The sequence below is a fragment of the Hibiscus syriacus genome, unplaced genomic scaffold (assembly GCF_006381635.1).
Source record: "Hibiscus syriacus cultivar Baekdansim isolate YM2019G1 unplaced genomic scaffold, ASM638163v2 tig00110462_pilon, whole genome shotgun sequence".
Classification (NCBI taxonomy): domain Eukaryota; kingdom Viridiplantae; phylum Streptophyta; class Magnoliopsida; order Malvales; family Malvaceae; genus Hibiscus; species Hibiscus syriacus.
Genome location: NW_024062747.1, coordinates 112899 through 130203, shown reverse-complemented (window position 1 = coordinate 130203; position 17305 = coordinate 112899). Strand labels below are relative to the sequence as shown.

The 17305-nt window shown below is 34.4% G+C and overlaps 2 protein-coding genes across 2 annotated transcripts; both read right to left on the bottom strand.

Annotated features, from left to right (window-relative positions):
• Positions 1–1479: 1479 nt before the first annotated feature.
• LOC120126784 (transcription factor SPATULA-like) lies at positions 1480–10702 on the bottom strand. The gene is made up of 7 exons (XM_039144879.1): positions 10554–10702; positions 3078–3195; positions 2720–2824; positions 2562–2630; positions 2385–2450; positions 1744–2034; positions 1480–1578 (listed from the first exon to the last, which is right to left on the bottom strand). The coding sequence occupies exons 2-7, from the start codon at positions 3165–3167 to the stop codon at positions 1480–1482; spliced, it is 720 nt and encodes a 239-aa protein (XP_039000810.1). The 5' UTR covers positions 3168–3195; positions 10554–10702.
• Positions 10703–13447: 2745 nt separating this feature from the next.
• LOC120126783 (probable E3 ubiquitin-protein ligase HIP1) lies at positions 13448–15541 on the bottom strand. The gene is made up of 6 exons (XM_039144878.1): positions 14536–15541; positions 14221–14429; positions 14087–14137; positions 13894–13992; positions 13662–13814; positions 13448–13579 (listed from the first exon to the last, which is right to left on the bottom strand). Exons 1-6 carry the CDS (start codon positions 15539–15541, stop codon positions 13448–13450), a joined length of 1650 nt encoding a protein of 549 aa, XP_039000809.1.
• Between the last annotated feature and the right edge of the window lie 1764 nt (positions 15542–17305).

Here is a 17305-nt window from a genome sequence, read left to right as displayed (position 1 = left end):
TTTAGAGAAAAACTTGAAAGAAAGAAGATAGAGAAAAAAATTCAATATGAAATGCATATAATGGTAACTCAACAACTAAAATATGTTAGGGTAAAGTACACAAATGGCCCCCTCAACTTTAGGATATTGCTTTCTTGAGTATCATGTCTATTAAAAGTTATAAAATGATCACTGACTATAGGACGTTACTTTGTTGAGTCCTCCAACTATTAAAAGTTACAAAATAATCATCCGTCTATTCATATGTTCCAAACTCATACTTTTCCGTTTGAAAATGATGGTCATTTCAGATGGACGTTGATCTATTGACTGAGATATTATAAAATTTAATCCCAAAATTGTTTGAGTTTTATTTTGTGGATCGACTTTCTATTTACATTATACTGTCGAGCCAATACTTAAAACATTATATTGTTGAGAAAATGCTTGAAAGTAACAGTGGTGCCAGTATGCATCATTAAACTATGCCCAGTTCAGATGACCACAATTTTTTTATCGAAAAATGATGAGTTTGTAACATATGAATAGTCAGGTGATCATTTTGAAATTTTAACAGTTAGATGACTCAATAAAGTAATATCCTATAGTCGAGTGATCATTTTGTAACTTTTAATAGTCAATGTATTCAACAAAGTAACATCCTATAGTTAGAGAATCATTTGCATACTTTACCCAATATTTTAATGAATTTTATAATTTTATATTAAATCATGAAAAATAAACAAAAGATGCCACGTAGACAATTTGTTAGATGAATCTATCATTACCTCGTATTTTCTTGAAGGTTTTCTCTTCTTTCAACTTCTCCTAAATTCATAATTGAATCATCTTTTTTCTCTTAAATTAATCAATTTTGAATTTTCCCCTTTCACCCTTAATTTCATTCTATATTCCAATTTTCTCTCTTTTCCCGTTTAACGAAGATACGTCCAATAGCTGTTGTAGCCTTTCAACAACTAAATAAAAGTTGGGTTTAAAATATAAAAATGTGCAATTTACTCATATAGATTAGATTTTTTTTAGAAGTACTAAATGTTACTTTGGGAAATAACAAATGTTTGCAATAGGAATATGCCCCCATTGAAAATACCAACCAAACATGGTTGTTGGTAGAGTCTTCTGCAATTGAACACGACATATAATGACATGAACCATATATACCATGTTGTTTTCTTTGCCGTCCTTGTTTGTTTGGATTCACTCGTTTGTATTCTTCCTAAAGTAATTGATTTAATCCAAAGATTGATCACACAGTCATTATTCTTCAAACAACTATTTACTGCGTATTTTTCAACCTTAATATACAGACACTGACATGTTTGTTTTAAGTCTATAATTATAGCTTCTTTGGTTATGTTTTTGTTTCTTATATATTATAATGTCATTAATCAATGTCGGAAAAGGTTGGTAGGCGGCAAGTCCAAGCAAATCTATCATAGAAAAATAGATAAGAAAATTTGACGTTTATATGTTATCGTGTTACAATGAGATGGGAGCTTCCAACTTGGCGACTAATGGTCGATAAATTTCCAACAAGACACAATACCAATATATGCCAGTTAAGTCTGATGTTGGGTTCTGCCAATGGATGTTTTAACAGGTATTTCAAGAGTTAAGACCTTGTTGTAAGAAACATAAAAGAGACACAGAAACCTGACAATAATTGCTGCTTTTGGGGTCCTGCAATGGTAATGATTCCCCCCTCCCCCATTGGTTTTATGCATTGTTGTTCATATGACTTACCTGAGATGACGAAATGAGCTGAAATGGCCCGAACTGGCCTTGGATTGATTCCATTCCCGATGATGTATTTGAAGAAACTATGTTCGACAGGTTGAGTATGGATTCAGGGGGCATATCGAATACCATCTGCGGAGAGGTTTCTTGATTTGCTGGCACCAGGCCCGACGCATTCATGGGACGAGAGCAGTCTCCGTTGCCGAAATCTATTCCAGTTTGGGAAAACTGGAGTGGTAGCAAAATTCCAGGCAAGTACATGGGATGCAGGCTTAATCCATTTCTCATTGAGAGCATCTGATATAGAAATACAGGGCAAATAAATCAGAAACCGAAGTTTTCCCCCCGAAATCCGTCAACTGACATCGTTACCACTCATCATATTTCCACTTGTTATTAGCAATTATACATAGACAATAAATGGATAGGATTAAGGTCACAAAACAAACATCCTGCAGCAGATAGAAATGAAGTCAAACAGTGTTCATGATTGAAATTATAGTAGACTAAAACCAATGAATAGCTTATGATCTTGCTAGTGAGCTTTGGAATGCTTTATTTTCTTTCTATATCTTCGAAATTCTCGTTACTTTAGACAGTGGATTCACACAGAAAAGAAAAAGGAAGTTGTAAAGTTGTCAACATACCCGAACTTGAAGCTGAAGGTTCTTCAAGTACTCAATAACTTCATCAAGCATCGAAGCCTTATCTGTCTGTTAATCCTTCATTATATTACTCGAATCAGTAATGCCACACGGTAGAACACAAAGTTATATGAATATCTCAAATTAATATAAATAACATAATAAATAGAAAATGAATACCTTGTTAGAATTTGGAACCAGTTTTTGCAATGCTTTCATTTTCTCATTAATCCTGTTCCTCCTCTGCATCTTGCAAGAAATTCAGAACACATCAGCGGTGATGTTCCATTATTTAGTACAGATTTAATATTAAAAAAACACTGGACAAAATCACTAACCTTTTCAGACAAATTATGAACCTCGGCAGCTCTGTTTCTTTTTAAGGAACTACGAGATGGTGCTGCTGGCTTTGTTGGTGTCTCAGCCAATGCTTCAAGACCATCCTGCTCATGACAAATTTCAAACTATAAAGAACAAAATTTGAATCTTTGTTCAATTTAAATTGTAAAGTGGCCAGAAAAAAAATTCTTTGAATGGTCATTGGTTTTTAATTAATGTAATTAAATTTTAATTACTGCATGTGACTATACTTGTTAAGATCTTAGCTTCCTCAACCAAAATGACCCAAATTCCTCCCTTTTCCTTCAACATTTTCTCGGCAAAAGGAATCGATAAAACCGCTAAACCAATACTCACCTCACGTTCGCATTCACAATCATCAGTAGTACCGTTATCGTCAGCAGCTCCGACGATAGAATCAACGCTCAATATCATCCCTTGCTTCATAGCTCCACCAATAGGCGGAGCCTCTGACCTGTTGCGGAAGACGGCTATCGGATAGAGCAAGATCGCAACTGATAATTTGAGAAAATAAAAATGAAGATAAAAGAGACACAAAATTTACGTGGAAAAGCCCTAAATAATATAGGGTAAAAACCACGGACAACGGTAGAAGAATTTCACTATTAGAAAATAGGAATTACAACTTCTCTCGATCTACCAAGGAGAAAACAATGATAATTCTCTCTTGATAAAAATGAGAAAACAACTCTTAAGAAACTCTCTAAATTCTCTCTAGTATTGGAAGAAAGCTAGAATGCTTTGGGATGATTTTGAAGCTAAATGAGCTAGGGTATTTATAGTTGAAGCTTAAGGACTAGTTTGGTGGCAGCAACTAATTTGGACTTTCCAAATTTGTATTTCAACAATCTCCCACTTGAAGATTTGATTGGAACAATCATATCTTCACACCATTCTTTCTACCTTGTACCATCATGTTGCTTACGTTTCTGACAGGTCACAAGAGGATCGACACCAGGTAAATTTATCAGCATTGATTGCCTTCGTCATGAAATCTGCTATGTTGTCTTTGGTATGGATCTTCTGCATATCTACCGTCCCTTCTTCTACCTTTTCACGAATAAAATGATACTGAACTCGTATGTGCTTTTTCCTTGAATGAAATGCTGGATTCCTTGCTAAATACAAGGCACTTTGACTGTCACAAAACATAGAGACATACTCTTGATTGTGCCCAAGCTCCTCCAATAACATATTCAACCAAATTACTTCTTTACTGGCTTGTGTGGCTACTACATATTCTGCCTCTGTTGTGGATGTAGCCACAACTGACTGCAATTTTGAAACCCAGCTTATAGTTCCACCAGCAACTTTAAACACATATCCTGTAGTAGATTTGCTTTTATCCAAATCCCCTGCATAGTCAGAATCAACATACCCATTGATAAGTAAATTTGATCCTCTGTAACATAATGCAACATTTGAGGTCCATTTGATGTATCTCAAAACCCTCTTTACTATATTCCAATGCTCTTTGCCTGGATTCGCCATGTACCGACTAACCACTCCCACTGCTTGTGCAATGTCTAGTCTTGTGCATATCATAGCGAACATTAAACTTCCCACTGCTGATGCATACGGTACTTGAGACATCTCCATCCTCTCTTCTTCACTGCTAGGACTCATACTGGAAGATAATTTGAAGTTAATAGGAAGAGGGGTAGAAATTGGCTTACAATCTTGCATGTTGAATCGTGACAAGATCTTCTTTAAGTAATTCTTTTGTGAAAGCCAAATCTTCCTATTACTTATGTCTCGGTGAATTTGCATCCCTAGAATCTTGTTTGTTGATCCCAAGTCCTTCATTTCAAATTCCCTAGCCAGTTGTGCCTTCAATTATTCAATATGATCTTTGTTGGGTCCTGCAACCAACATATCATCCACATACAACATCAATATAACAAAATCGTTATCACCAGACCTCTTGAAATAAGCACAAGGGTCTGCATTAAGTCTATTGTATCCAAGGCACATAATGAAGGAATCAAATCTCTTATACCAACACCTCGGCGCCTGCTTTAGACCGTACAGAGATTTGTTCAACCTGCAACCCAAGTTCTTCTTTTCTTCTTCTTCAAAACCTTCAGGCTGAAGCATATAATCTCTTCTTCAAGATTTCCATGAAGAAAAGTTGTTTTAACATCTAGCTGCTCTAGATGTAAATTCAATATAGCACACATTGCCAAGACTACTCGAACTGTTGTTAGTCGAACCACAGGAGAAAAAATTTCATTAAAATCAATACCTTCTTTTTGAGCATATCATTTGACCACCAGTCTTGCACGATACCTCTCAACTTGATCGTCACCATTTCGCTTGATTTTGAAGACCCATTTGTTACCAATTGGCTTCCTTCCTTGTGGTAGTGGCACAAGGTCTTATGTATTATTTTTATGAAGGGCTTCGATTTCTTCTTGCATCGCCATCATCCACAATGAAGCATCTGAGCTGTTTATTGCCTCCTGGTATGTTGATGGCTCACCGTCCTCTGTTAAAAGGCAGTATGCAATATTACCTTCTATAACATAATCTGAGTGCCAATTAGGATGTCTTCTCATACGATCTGATTGACGAGTTGTTGGAGCTTCAGAACTCTCTGGTTCTTGTTCATTATGTGCTGGTTCTGCTTCAGAATAATCTCCTTGTTCAACCTCCTTTTCCACATGTATCTGTGTAGTCTCTGACTTTTCAACGCTATCATCATCTTCTTTTCTTTATAGTTTATATTCTACAAAGATAACATCCCTGCTGATGATCACTTTGCGGGCAGTGGGATCCCACAAGCGATACCCCTTTATACCATCAGCATACCCCAAGAATTTGCATTTCCTGGATTTTGGATCTAGCTTTGAAATTTCTTGGGAGTTGTACATCACGTACACAATACTTCCAAATACATGGAGGTTTGAATAATCAGCTGGTTTACCAGTCCACATCTCCATTGGTGTCTTCAGCTCTATTGCAGTTGATGGAGCTCGATTCACCAAATAACAAGCGGTATTGACTGCTTCTGCCCATAATGATTTTTCTAGGCCTGCATCCCTCAACATTGCTTTTGTTCTTTCTAACAAGGTTCTGTTCATCCGCTCTGCCACTCCATTTTGTTGAGGAGTGTTCGCCATTGTGAACTGTCTTTTGATGCCTTCTTTCCTGCAAAAGTCATCAAATTTTTTTCTTGTGTATTCTTCTCCATTATCTGTTCTGAAACACTTGATCTTATTTCCAGAATCAAGTTCCACCCGAGCTTTGAAGTTTTTGAAAGTTGAAAACATATCTGGCTTCTTCTTAATAGGGTATACCCAACATCTCCTAGAGTAGTAATCAATAAATGAGACAAAGTATTTTGCTCTGCCTATGGATGTAACCGGTGCTTGCCATGTAACACCCCCAACCCGTTATCCAACTCAGATACGAGTCAGAGATATTACATTGACTTTTAAAACACAACTCATTATAAATAATAGCAAAATATTTGAACTTATATTACGAAAAATACAATAATATACATATGGTAATATAAGTTTACCAAAATATTCAGAGCATACACAACTTGACTCTTTAGTTACATGCCAACATCCATTTTCATAACAAAATGACCTACTGATTAAGTTGCTTCTGATCTGATAGTTGCAGGAGTAATGTTGTCCAGCTGCTTAACCTCGATCGTTTACTTTATCGGATCCTACGTGTGAAACACTCACACGCTAAGTCATCGACTTAGTGAGGCAATATAATAATAATATCGATAAATATAAAGTAATTGCCAAAATAAGATGGGTTGCAATGATAAGATGTATGTAAACAATACAATAACCAGAACCATGTTTCTTATCAAATTTACATTCATAAGTTCGCCTTAGTAAGTTCATTAGCCCATGGTACCATACAGAGAACCTAAGGTATGTGAGTATTGTGAGGTTGTGCAATATGCTGTCACCATAACTCATATAATTGCACCTAAGTGCCACGTAGAATTGCACCGGAGTGCCGCATAGAATTGCACCGTAGTGCCATATAATAATTTCCATAAGGACTACATATCATTCCTTAAGAATCATATACATATGCCAAGGATCAAGTATGTGTCTCACCAGACCTCACACATGTTCCAAAGAATACATATATGTCCCGAAGGACCACATATCATTCCTTAAGAATCATATACATATGCCAAGGATCAAGTATGTGTCTCACCAGACCTCACACATGTTCCAAAGAATACATATATGTCCCGAAGGACCACATAGACCCTCTACCCTTGGCATGCCAACTATACCTATAGTTCTCATTTACATAACATGGGCTTTCACAATTTATCTTATTTGTATCACGTAGACATATTATTTTCATACCTTTATCACATAACTCATATAACTTTTTCTTGCATATTCATGTCCCATAATGCATAGGGTATGGATTCATGTCATATATCATAATATGAAATACTATCATGTATCAAAATATTGAATCTAGACTTATCACAAGTCTAGAACTGAATAAAATACATATTCATGCTATGCATATGCACTCACCTAGATTTCTTTGTCTTTCCCTCGATTGATCATACTTGTTGACGGTTCCGGAACTCGTTTAGACTCGATATCTACATAGTAATTCATTGATACTTATCAGTATACTAATTAATATATTCTAAACTATCATTTCTTAGGCTAAAAGAAAAGCCATTTTCATCTTTTAATGGAGGTATGCATCGATGCACTACACCATGCATCGATACATAATCCTATTCGATGTTTGTATTTAATGGGGATGTATCGATGCACTCCTTATGCATCGATGCATAAATCCTATTCGATGTTTTCTTTTTAAATTAATGCATCGATGCACTGCATGTGCATCGATGCACTTTAAACAATTTCTGGAATTTATCATCGATGCATCGGTGCACAATGAATGTGCATCGATGCACATTGCCCAGAATTGTCATTTTAGCACGAAAATCTCTTCTTAATCTACTTAACACTTTATATTTTCCCTCTTTATATATCCTTAACTTGCATACTCTTACTTAAACTAATTATTATCCATTCCATACTTTTGAAACTTAAAAATCTAATTCTCCATGTAGAATTTAAGAATCTAACCCAAATTCCAACATGTTATAATTTGAATTCTAACACCTCATACTTCTTAGTTAGCTTTATGACAAGTCAAATTCCACTTCTAATTCTTATTAGGAACTCTAATCCAAGATTTCACTTTTCTACTTCCTTTCTTTGATTCTTCATATTCTCCTCATCTTATGGTTTTAAGATAATCTAAGCTTTCCTTAAGCTTAGTTATCAACTAAGGATCAATAAGAACCCTTAAATTCATCAAGAATTTAGTCAACAAGAAAACTCACATTTAGCTTGGCTTCACGGTAGAGAAGGAGAATAAAGAAGAAAGAAATATCCAAAACCTTGTTTCTCTCATTAGCTTTCCACGTGGTTTATTAAATATCCTTAAGAAACATTTAATTATTTCATTGTCAAAAGACTCATTTGCCTCTTTAGTTCCCCATGCTTTGCTAATTGATCCTACACCAAATATTTCAATCAATTCCCTTAACTTTCAATTTATCAACTTTGATCGTTAAATTATAAAATTTCACAATTTGATCACTAACCCGGTATGGAGGATGTTACATGCCATACGTCAAAGTGAACCAATTCTAGAACACTTTTGCCTCTAGAATTTGACGTGTTGAATTTCAACAGGTGCTGCTTACTTGTTATGCAATGCTCACACAAAGTAAGTGATGCATTTGTTAAGCCTGGAAGTAGGTTTTGCTCCACAAGGACTTTCATTCCTTGTTCTGACATGTGTCCAAGTTTTGATGCCATATCATTGCAGAATTTGAACTACATGAGGCAACAGAGGCTTCTGCTTCTAGCAAAGTCTCTCCCTTCAGCATGTACAAGTTTGCAGCTATCTTTTCGCCTTTCAGCACCACAAGCGCTCAACGAAACACCTTCATGATTCCTTTTCGTGTTTCAATCTTGCTTGCATTATTATCCAACAATCCGTAGGATAATAAATTTTTCTTCAGGCCTTTCACGTGCCGCACATCTCGAACAACTTTAATTGTTCCATCATACATCTTTAATTTGATGGTTCCCACGCCAATGATCTCTAAGGCATGATCATTGCAACTATACATAGATCCTCCTGAGACAGGTTCATACTGATGGAACCATTCTCTTCTTGAGGTCATGTGATATGTTGCTCCTGAAACAATGAGCCATATATCTGCAAATCTTTTTCTGCCTTTCACGGTGGTTGACGCTTCACAGCATAGAGCATCTCCATCATCTGAAGTGTTTGCAGTATTTCCTTGTGGATTGGAGTTTTTATTTAGACTCCAACAATCCTTTTTCAAGTGACCATTCTTTCCACAGTTGTAGCACTTTAAATTCTTCTTGCTTCTCGACTTTGATCTACCATGTCTGTGACTGCTGCTTTGGCCACGTTCTGTTGACCTCCCTCTCATCGTTGCTAACGCTTCTGCTTGTTGCAGATTTACTTATCTATCTTTCTTGTTCTTGCGCCGATTTTCTTCTTGTAGAACAACAGCTGCAACGTCATCGAAGACTAGACTGGTGACATTATTGTTTGTCAAGTTCATGATGAGTTGATCATACGAATCCGGTAGACTTTGAAGTATAAGTTCAGCACGTTTCTGTTCTCCTATTGTACATCTTAAGGATGTAAGCTGAGAAAATAACGTGTTCAGTGTGTTTAAGTGCTCCGTCACTGAAGTAGATTCTGACATCCGGATAGTATACAATTTCCTCGTAAGGAAAATTTTATTGTGCAACGATGTAGCCTCATACAATTTGGTGAGATGATCTCATATCTCCTTAGCTGTCTTCTTCTCCTCGATGCTTGACAATACTTCATCTGCTAATGCTAGATGAAAGTTTGCCATAGCATTCCCGTCTATTTCGATCCATTTGTTGTCGTCTGTGAAATCTATCGGCCTTTCACTGATAGCTGCTAGACAACCGTCTTTCCTCAGGATGGCCTTCATCTTCAATTTCCACAATGAGAAATTTCTCCCATTGAATTTTTCAATATCAAATTTTGTTGCCATAGCTTCTTTTACGGATAGCTCCCACTATTTCACTATCGTGAATAGTTCTCTAGAACCTTCAAAGAATGAGTAATAACTTCTTACTTTCTTATGTTGGAGGATCCACCTTTTGGTGGCAACCACAAAGATAATAAGTAGATATTACACACTCAAATCTGGCTCGGATACCAATTGTTGCGGAAGACGGCTATCGGATAAAGCAAAATCGCAACTGATAATTTGAGAAAATAAAAATGAAGATAAAAGAGACACAAAATTTACGTGGAAAACCCCTAAATAATATAGGGTAAAAACCACGGACAACAATAGAAGAATTTCACTATGAGAAAATAGGAATTACAACTTCTCTCTTGATCTACCAAGGAGAAAACAATGATAATTCTCTCTTGATAAAAAGGAGAAAACAACTCTTAAGAAACTCTCTAAATTCTCTCTAGTATTGGAAGAAAGCTAGAATGCTTTGTGATGATTTTAAAGCTAAATGAGCTAGGGTATTTATAGTTGAAGCTTAAGGACTAGTTTGTAAATATCCTAAATTATAATAACTAAAATTGAGATTTTACCATTTCAAAAGTCATCAAAATCATGCTGCCAATTGCTCCAATTTTCCAACCAAATTTCGGTGGAATTATTTTGTTTGTTTTTTTCAAACTTTCCACATAAAGTTTGGTGGCAACAGCTAATTTGGACTTTCCAAATTTGTATTTTAACATGACCTTGAGAACCGACGTGGGTTCTCAGCTGGACCACTAAAGTTGGCCTTCCCAAAAGACGAAGAAAACGAAAGACTGAAGTAGAATTTGATGAAGAAGATCTTTATTTTTTTGGTAACTTGAAGAAGAAGATTGGATATATCATCTGAATGAGATGATAAAAATGTTCTCAGAATTATAATTATAATTGTTATGTAAAAACAAGTTATTAAAATTATAATTATAAATATTATTGTTCTTAATATAGCGAAACATGATATGGTTAATGATATCTCCCATTTCTAGCTTTTTTTCTTCAGTTTAAAATATTTATTCTTTTCATGTGTTTAGGTTGCTGTCTTTTTTTTCAGAAACGAAGTTACATTAATGGGGAATGGGCAACTTTCATTTTTTTAATGAAGAAAAAGAGAAGGAAAAAAATGGTGAAATATAATAAAGTGCCTGTCGGTGGAGTTATTGTGATTTTCTCACGAAAAATTGACAGTCGAATTACAATGGTCACACATCAAGGTGAGACTCTTACGTGTAGTTAGAGCCTTAAAGACAAATCAAATTCAAATAATAAAAGAATATTTTTTTAAAATTTGAGATTAATATAAGATAATATTTATTTAAATTATTTTAACTATTTGATGATACTATTAAGATCGTTTTATTTGTATAAATTTATTTTGAAATTTAATATTAAAATTTGTGCTTTGTGAAATATTATTATTTAAATTAGTATAATGTAAATTTCAGAATAATTAAATTGGATTTCAAAATAAATAAATTTAATTGTTTTAGTAAAATTCGAATAATTTAAGTATCCATACTCACAAAACATTAAATCATAAATTTATATCCTTCACTTACCTATTAATCAGTAAGTTAAATAAACATTCTTATTGGTTTAATCAGTTAATCGCAATGCATTCCTATTATAGGTTTGTTTAATTTTTAGACTGGCACAAATTTTGATGAGCGAAAAAGAAAATATCATATACTGATAGATAAATAAACTTTGGTGAATAAAGGACCAAAAACGATTATAAAGTTATTTGTTTGAAACAACATAACGTGGATTGGGGATGGGTTGTGGGACACAATAATATACTTCGATATTAGTATTATATTTTTTTATAAATTGTGTCAATAATTTTTTAATTATAAGATATATTTTCCTTTTCAAAAAAATTATAAGATATATATATTTAGAATCTTTTAATTATAAAAAATGTTTAATTTAAAAAGTAATAAATTGATATGTTATCATTACAAATATAAGGATAGATGACATGTAAATTACTGTTGTTTTTAATAATTATTATTAATTTTTTATTGTTTAATTTTTTGAACAAGTGAATTTATCATCATTAAAATAAGGATAAACTACATAATATTTGTGTAAGTTTTGGTTTTCACCACTAATATTTTAAAAGTCATAAATCAGCCACTAACATTATTTTTTGTTATAAATTGGTCACTCGAATTACTTATATGAACTTTTGGCTGCCACATTAGAAGACCACTTGAATCCTTTTGACCAGTGCTTGAACTAATATGTAATTAATAAATAAATAAACAAATAATTAATAAATGGGGGAATCAAGGTTTCACCTACCATTCTTAATAATTCTTCTTCTTCCATAAACTCATTGTTTCTTCTTCCATAAAACCCATTTTTTTCTTATACATAAACTTGTTCCTTATTCTTCCATAAACACCTTCTTCTTCTTCCATAAACACATTTTTTCTTCTTTCATAAACCCATTTATTTTTCTTCCATAAACATATTTCTTCTTCTTCCATAAATCAATTTATTCTTCTTCCATTAGTCTGAGAGAAAAAGTAGAGAAAAAACGAGTAAAGAAAAACCATCGTGCTTACATGAATGTTACAATAAAGGGGAGACAACACTATACTTTAAGGTAAGATTCTTTTGGGTTTGATAGAAAAAAAAACCTTAGCTAGGAATCCAAAGTTGCAAAGAATAACATCAATGGAGTCTTCCATCTTCACATGATTTCTCTTCTCTTACAATTTTCAATTTTTTTAAAGAATAGAGATAGGAATGAAAACCCTAAATTAAGTTTAGGGATTGGTTTTTTAAAGAAGAATAAGTGATCGTTGAAGGCTTTTGGGTCTCCAACGTAGCAGTCAACCCAATAAACCTAGTCCATGTACGCAGTTAATACGTCAGCTGTATTTTTCCTCACTCCTGTTAACGGTTGTTAACGTCAAGTGATCAATTTGTGACAAACGATAATGTTAATGACCGATATGTGACTTTTGAAACATCAGTGGTGAAAACAAAAATTTAATAAATATTAGTGATCATTTGCGTAATTTACCCTTAAAATAATTATAGACTGTCTTATTATCTATAGACTGTCACATCATCGTTCAACCAAAAGTCACCGCAACAATTTTTCCTTCACAAACGTCTCTACCTACGTGTTCTTATGTCATTCGCGAATTTGATCTTGTAATCCAACCCTTTTGAGTCTACCCTACACGAGGGACCACCAAAGTTTCTGTGTCTCTATCATCAGACATAACACATTGAAGGATCATAAAAACATTCAGACACGATAAGTTAGTATCTATCACTGTGGGTGGGATCCGTGAGGGTTAGATTTAGACGTGTCAAATGGATAGGGTGATGATGCATTGAGATGTGAATTGGTAAACTAAAACATCGAAAAGTATGATCGCAAAGCGAATTATTATATAATAAAACCATAAGGATTATTCAGAAGGTCCAAAGCCATAACATCTGCAGTTAACAGGCACAGCAAACGAAAAATAAACAAACAACAACTTCAAAGATAAAGATACTGAGGAAATAATTCTTCAAACATGGAGATTAAAAAACATCAGCAGCATATGATGTTTTTTCATATTAAGGATCCAACTCAAATAGCCAAAGCTGTCTTCTTGCATACGGGACACAGGTTCTTATGCCCAAACCATTGCTTAATGCAGTTGAAGTGAAAATCATGTCCACAGTCCAGCTTACCAAGCTCTTCTCCATCGGCATAATCCTCCTGTAAACAGTTCCAAAATGTTAGGAATGCTGAATAACATCGAGTTCTCAGAATCAGACGAAATGAAATGATCTAATATAACCTGACATATGCAGCATTGTTCGGTTTCAGCAGTAGGTGCAGTAGGTGCAATTGTGATGGGCTGAAATTTGCGTCGCCTCAGATTGGCCTGAATAGTTGCCTGGCTTAGCCCAGTGCTAACATTCCCCATTCGATTTTCCAGGTCCAACAGTTCCTAAACCCAACAAATGATATTCATGTTTTAACAAAATCTGAACTCAATGACATTAAATTATAAAGAATTGAAATGTTACCTCATAAGACATGTTATCAATATCAAGGCGCATGTCATCATGAGTAGTTTCTAATGCATACATGGTCTGCAAAAATGAACGACCCATTTCCGTTGCATCCTGCCCAATAATACCCAGTTGGTGCAAAAGTAAAAGTTAAAACCTTGAATTATGACAGCAATTTGTATTACTATGGAATAAGCTTAAACCTTACCTCGGTTCGTAAGCCTCCAGATCTACGAACAAGTCGCAGGTAACTGCGCATCTGTTATGGCAAAGATTTGTTTAGTTCTTAAAACAGATTAAATGGAAGCAATACTTTTGAAGAAAATAGTGTATTGAGCAAACCTGAGATATCAGTCTTCTTCTCCTTTGCGCAGTCATTTGAGATGACATTGTACGTGAGAGTCGAATATTATTACCAGCTTGTCTCTCAGCAGCAATTGCTCCAGACCTTTGAGGAACCTGAGTTGGCCTGTAATTATTACTTCTCAAAGCGGCTTCCAAGTCTCGAATAGTATGTGAAGCATCAGTATATGGGATGGTTATGCGCCATCCTCCATGCCTCAGAGCGGTCGAGCATATATTCCAGTCTTTGTATAGTTTGTTCAGCCATACTTGGTTGATGGTACCCCACGGACGACAATGGTGAATTATACATACCCGAACCGGATTGAATTCTCGAAGAGGCGGCAGCATTTCCAACAAAGCTTGAGTTCCCATTGACCAAGTTCATGTTTGGTTGCACATTTCCCGGTTGAATCGTCACAGCTGAACCAAAAGATTGATGACCATGCGATGGCATGGCTGGCACATTCCAGTTTTGGGAAGACAGCGGAGTTTGCATCGGATTATGTGCTCCAACAATATTCTGCTGCTGCGACTGATTAGGGATTCCTACAGTAAGCTGCTGCAACTGATTAGAGACTCCTACAGTAGGCTGCTGTTGGTGGTGCAGCATGGAAGGATTTGCTGGAACCGACCTTATTTGTGAGTTTTGCGTTGATAAGGAACCAAATGGGGAAACCACTGGTCGTTGACGATGAGGACCAGTAGCTTGTGCATTAAAATTGCTGGAGTTCCATGCCGACGTGTTTACAGGCCCAGGGTTTTGTTGGCTTAGAAATGTTCTCAGCCGAGTATTGCTCTGATAGCTATCCATTTGTCCGATATGTATCGGAGAAGTAGCCACAGGTAACACAGGTCGAGCTAAATGACTGCCATTGTTGGAGGAACTAGCTGCAGTTGGGATGTTGAGGACAGCATTTTGGGGCTGTGGCACTTTAGACGCCCTTCTTTTGCATAAAAGCCTCGACTGACCATTAGTTAGAAGAAGACCCTCTCGATTGATAGTTTCTTCTACAACATACCCAGCACTTCCTGAATGAATCATAATTGGGCTCAAGGAATCAAAAGAGGCTAGAATTTGTTGATTACCTGATGTTCTTCCAGTTCTAGGAAGGTCTACTGTTAACTGTAGTGGCTCATTCAGGTCCAGCTGGAGCCGACCATAACCAATCCCTTGACCTTGACCCGATAAAATTGTTTGAGCAGTGGTGCCATGGTTGCCACTGATATGGCCATCATTAGGGTCCATCCCGTTGTTCTGTAGGAGAAGCCTTAAGGTCGGGTCTTCACTAGCGTTACTGCCATGACCTTGACCTTGCATTCTGAATTTCTGACCAACAAATATAAGTTCTGAAAACAAAAGAAACGAAATTAACTTCAAAAAATAATTAGAAAATATATTTGTGAATTTGTAAATATTACGAAACTTTATCACTCAACTTAATCTATTTGCACTGAAACATATACTCTATTGATTTGCTTGTTTTATGTTTCTTCATCCAAATTAATAATTTTTTTTATTTTCCTTAAAAAAATTAACAAATAAAGATATAAATTCGACTTAAAAAATAGATCTGACTTAATTTGACTCAAAATCTAATCGAAATCATTACAATTATCTGTCGTCCAAAAAAATCTTGAACAATAAAAATATTATTTTTTCAATATAAAAAATCATACATTTTACATAAAACAATGTAAAATGAAATTTTAAATAAATCTAAAAGATATAAAATATAAAATAAACCAACTACGAGAGAGGGGGAGGAAACCGTGTCTACTAAAAAACATCACCTTTTGTGATTATTTCAAGAAATTTTTACATCTCAGCTCCCTATGATTTCACATCAATCTTGAAGTTGAAAAAGAAAAAAAAATTGGGATTTTTTGTGTATGTCACATTAGTCCCAAGCAACACAAAAACTAATTAAAAATATTTGAGAGTGGGAAGAAGAATCAAAGGATGAAAATAAGAAAAATCCATGAGATTAAAGCAAATAATTTTGAGTAAAAGAAACTAAATCTGAAGAAATATATATAAAACCAAGCTTCACAATGAGTCTTGTAACAGTTTGAAAACAATCAAACTAAGAAGAAAACCACAAGCCTCCATGAAAATCAAATCTGAACAAATAACTCAAAAGAAAGAAAGAAGGAAGGAAGAGAATAAACCCTCTAAGTTGAACACAAACGAAGAGCAAAGGAGAGAGTGTACACCAAAAGTAATGAGAAGAGGCAGTGAAGTCTATAAGAAAAGGAAACGTATTTATAGGCAGAGAGAGACTTGGTTTTCAGTGAAGCTTATCGGTGTGAGCTTCAGATTGGGTGCAGCTTGACAAATTACACAAAGGATGATTTTATTACACTGCGTTGTTATTTTGGAGATAATAAGCGAATCTGAATTAATTACCAATGAAAGAGATGACTACTATGGTAGTAAGCAGGTTTTATGGTTATTTGTTGACCAATTGTATTCTCTGTATTTTTATGTATTTGTTGATATGTATCTAAAATGATTTTCAAACATGTATCATATTATGTTCAAGTCAAATCATTCTAATATTATTCGATTTATACATAATTTAAGATTATCTTTGAAATCTAACAAAAAAAAAAGAATCAAAATCCAATTCGTGTTATGTTATTTCACTGTTTAATCTTTCGTACATTAACACTTTTGTCTTATGTAAATCATGTGTGAATCTTTGTAGATTAATTTTAGTATAGGCTAATATTTATGTTCAATTGTTCTTTGTAATAATAGTTAATTTTGATTAATAATCATTTGATTGTTGTATTGTTCTAAATTACAATAATAATTGTAAGATTTTTGATTAATGTTATCATCAAATTATTTATCATTACATCAATCACTTGATAATATTCAACTGTCCCATATATGTCACATGAAATTTTTGTGTGTTAAAAGGGATTGAGCCCAAGAAAGAGAATGTTAATAGAATTTCATCAATTTTGTTATCCCAAGACCTTTTCTTTCAATTATACTGATTTAAAATATTATAGTATTTGACAATTGTTTTCTTAAAATATTTTTATCTAATCAAATATTATTGAAAATAATGAT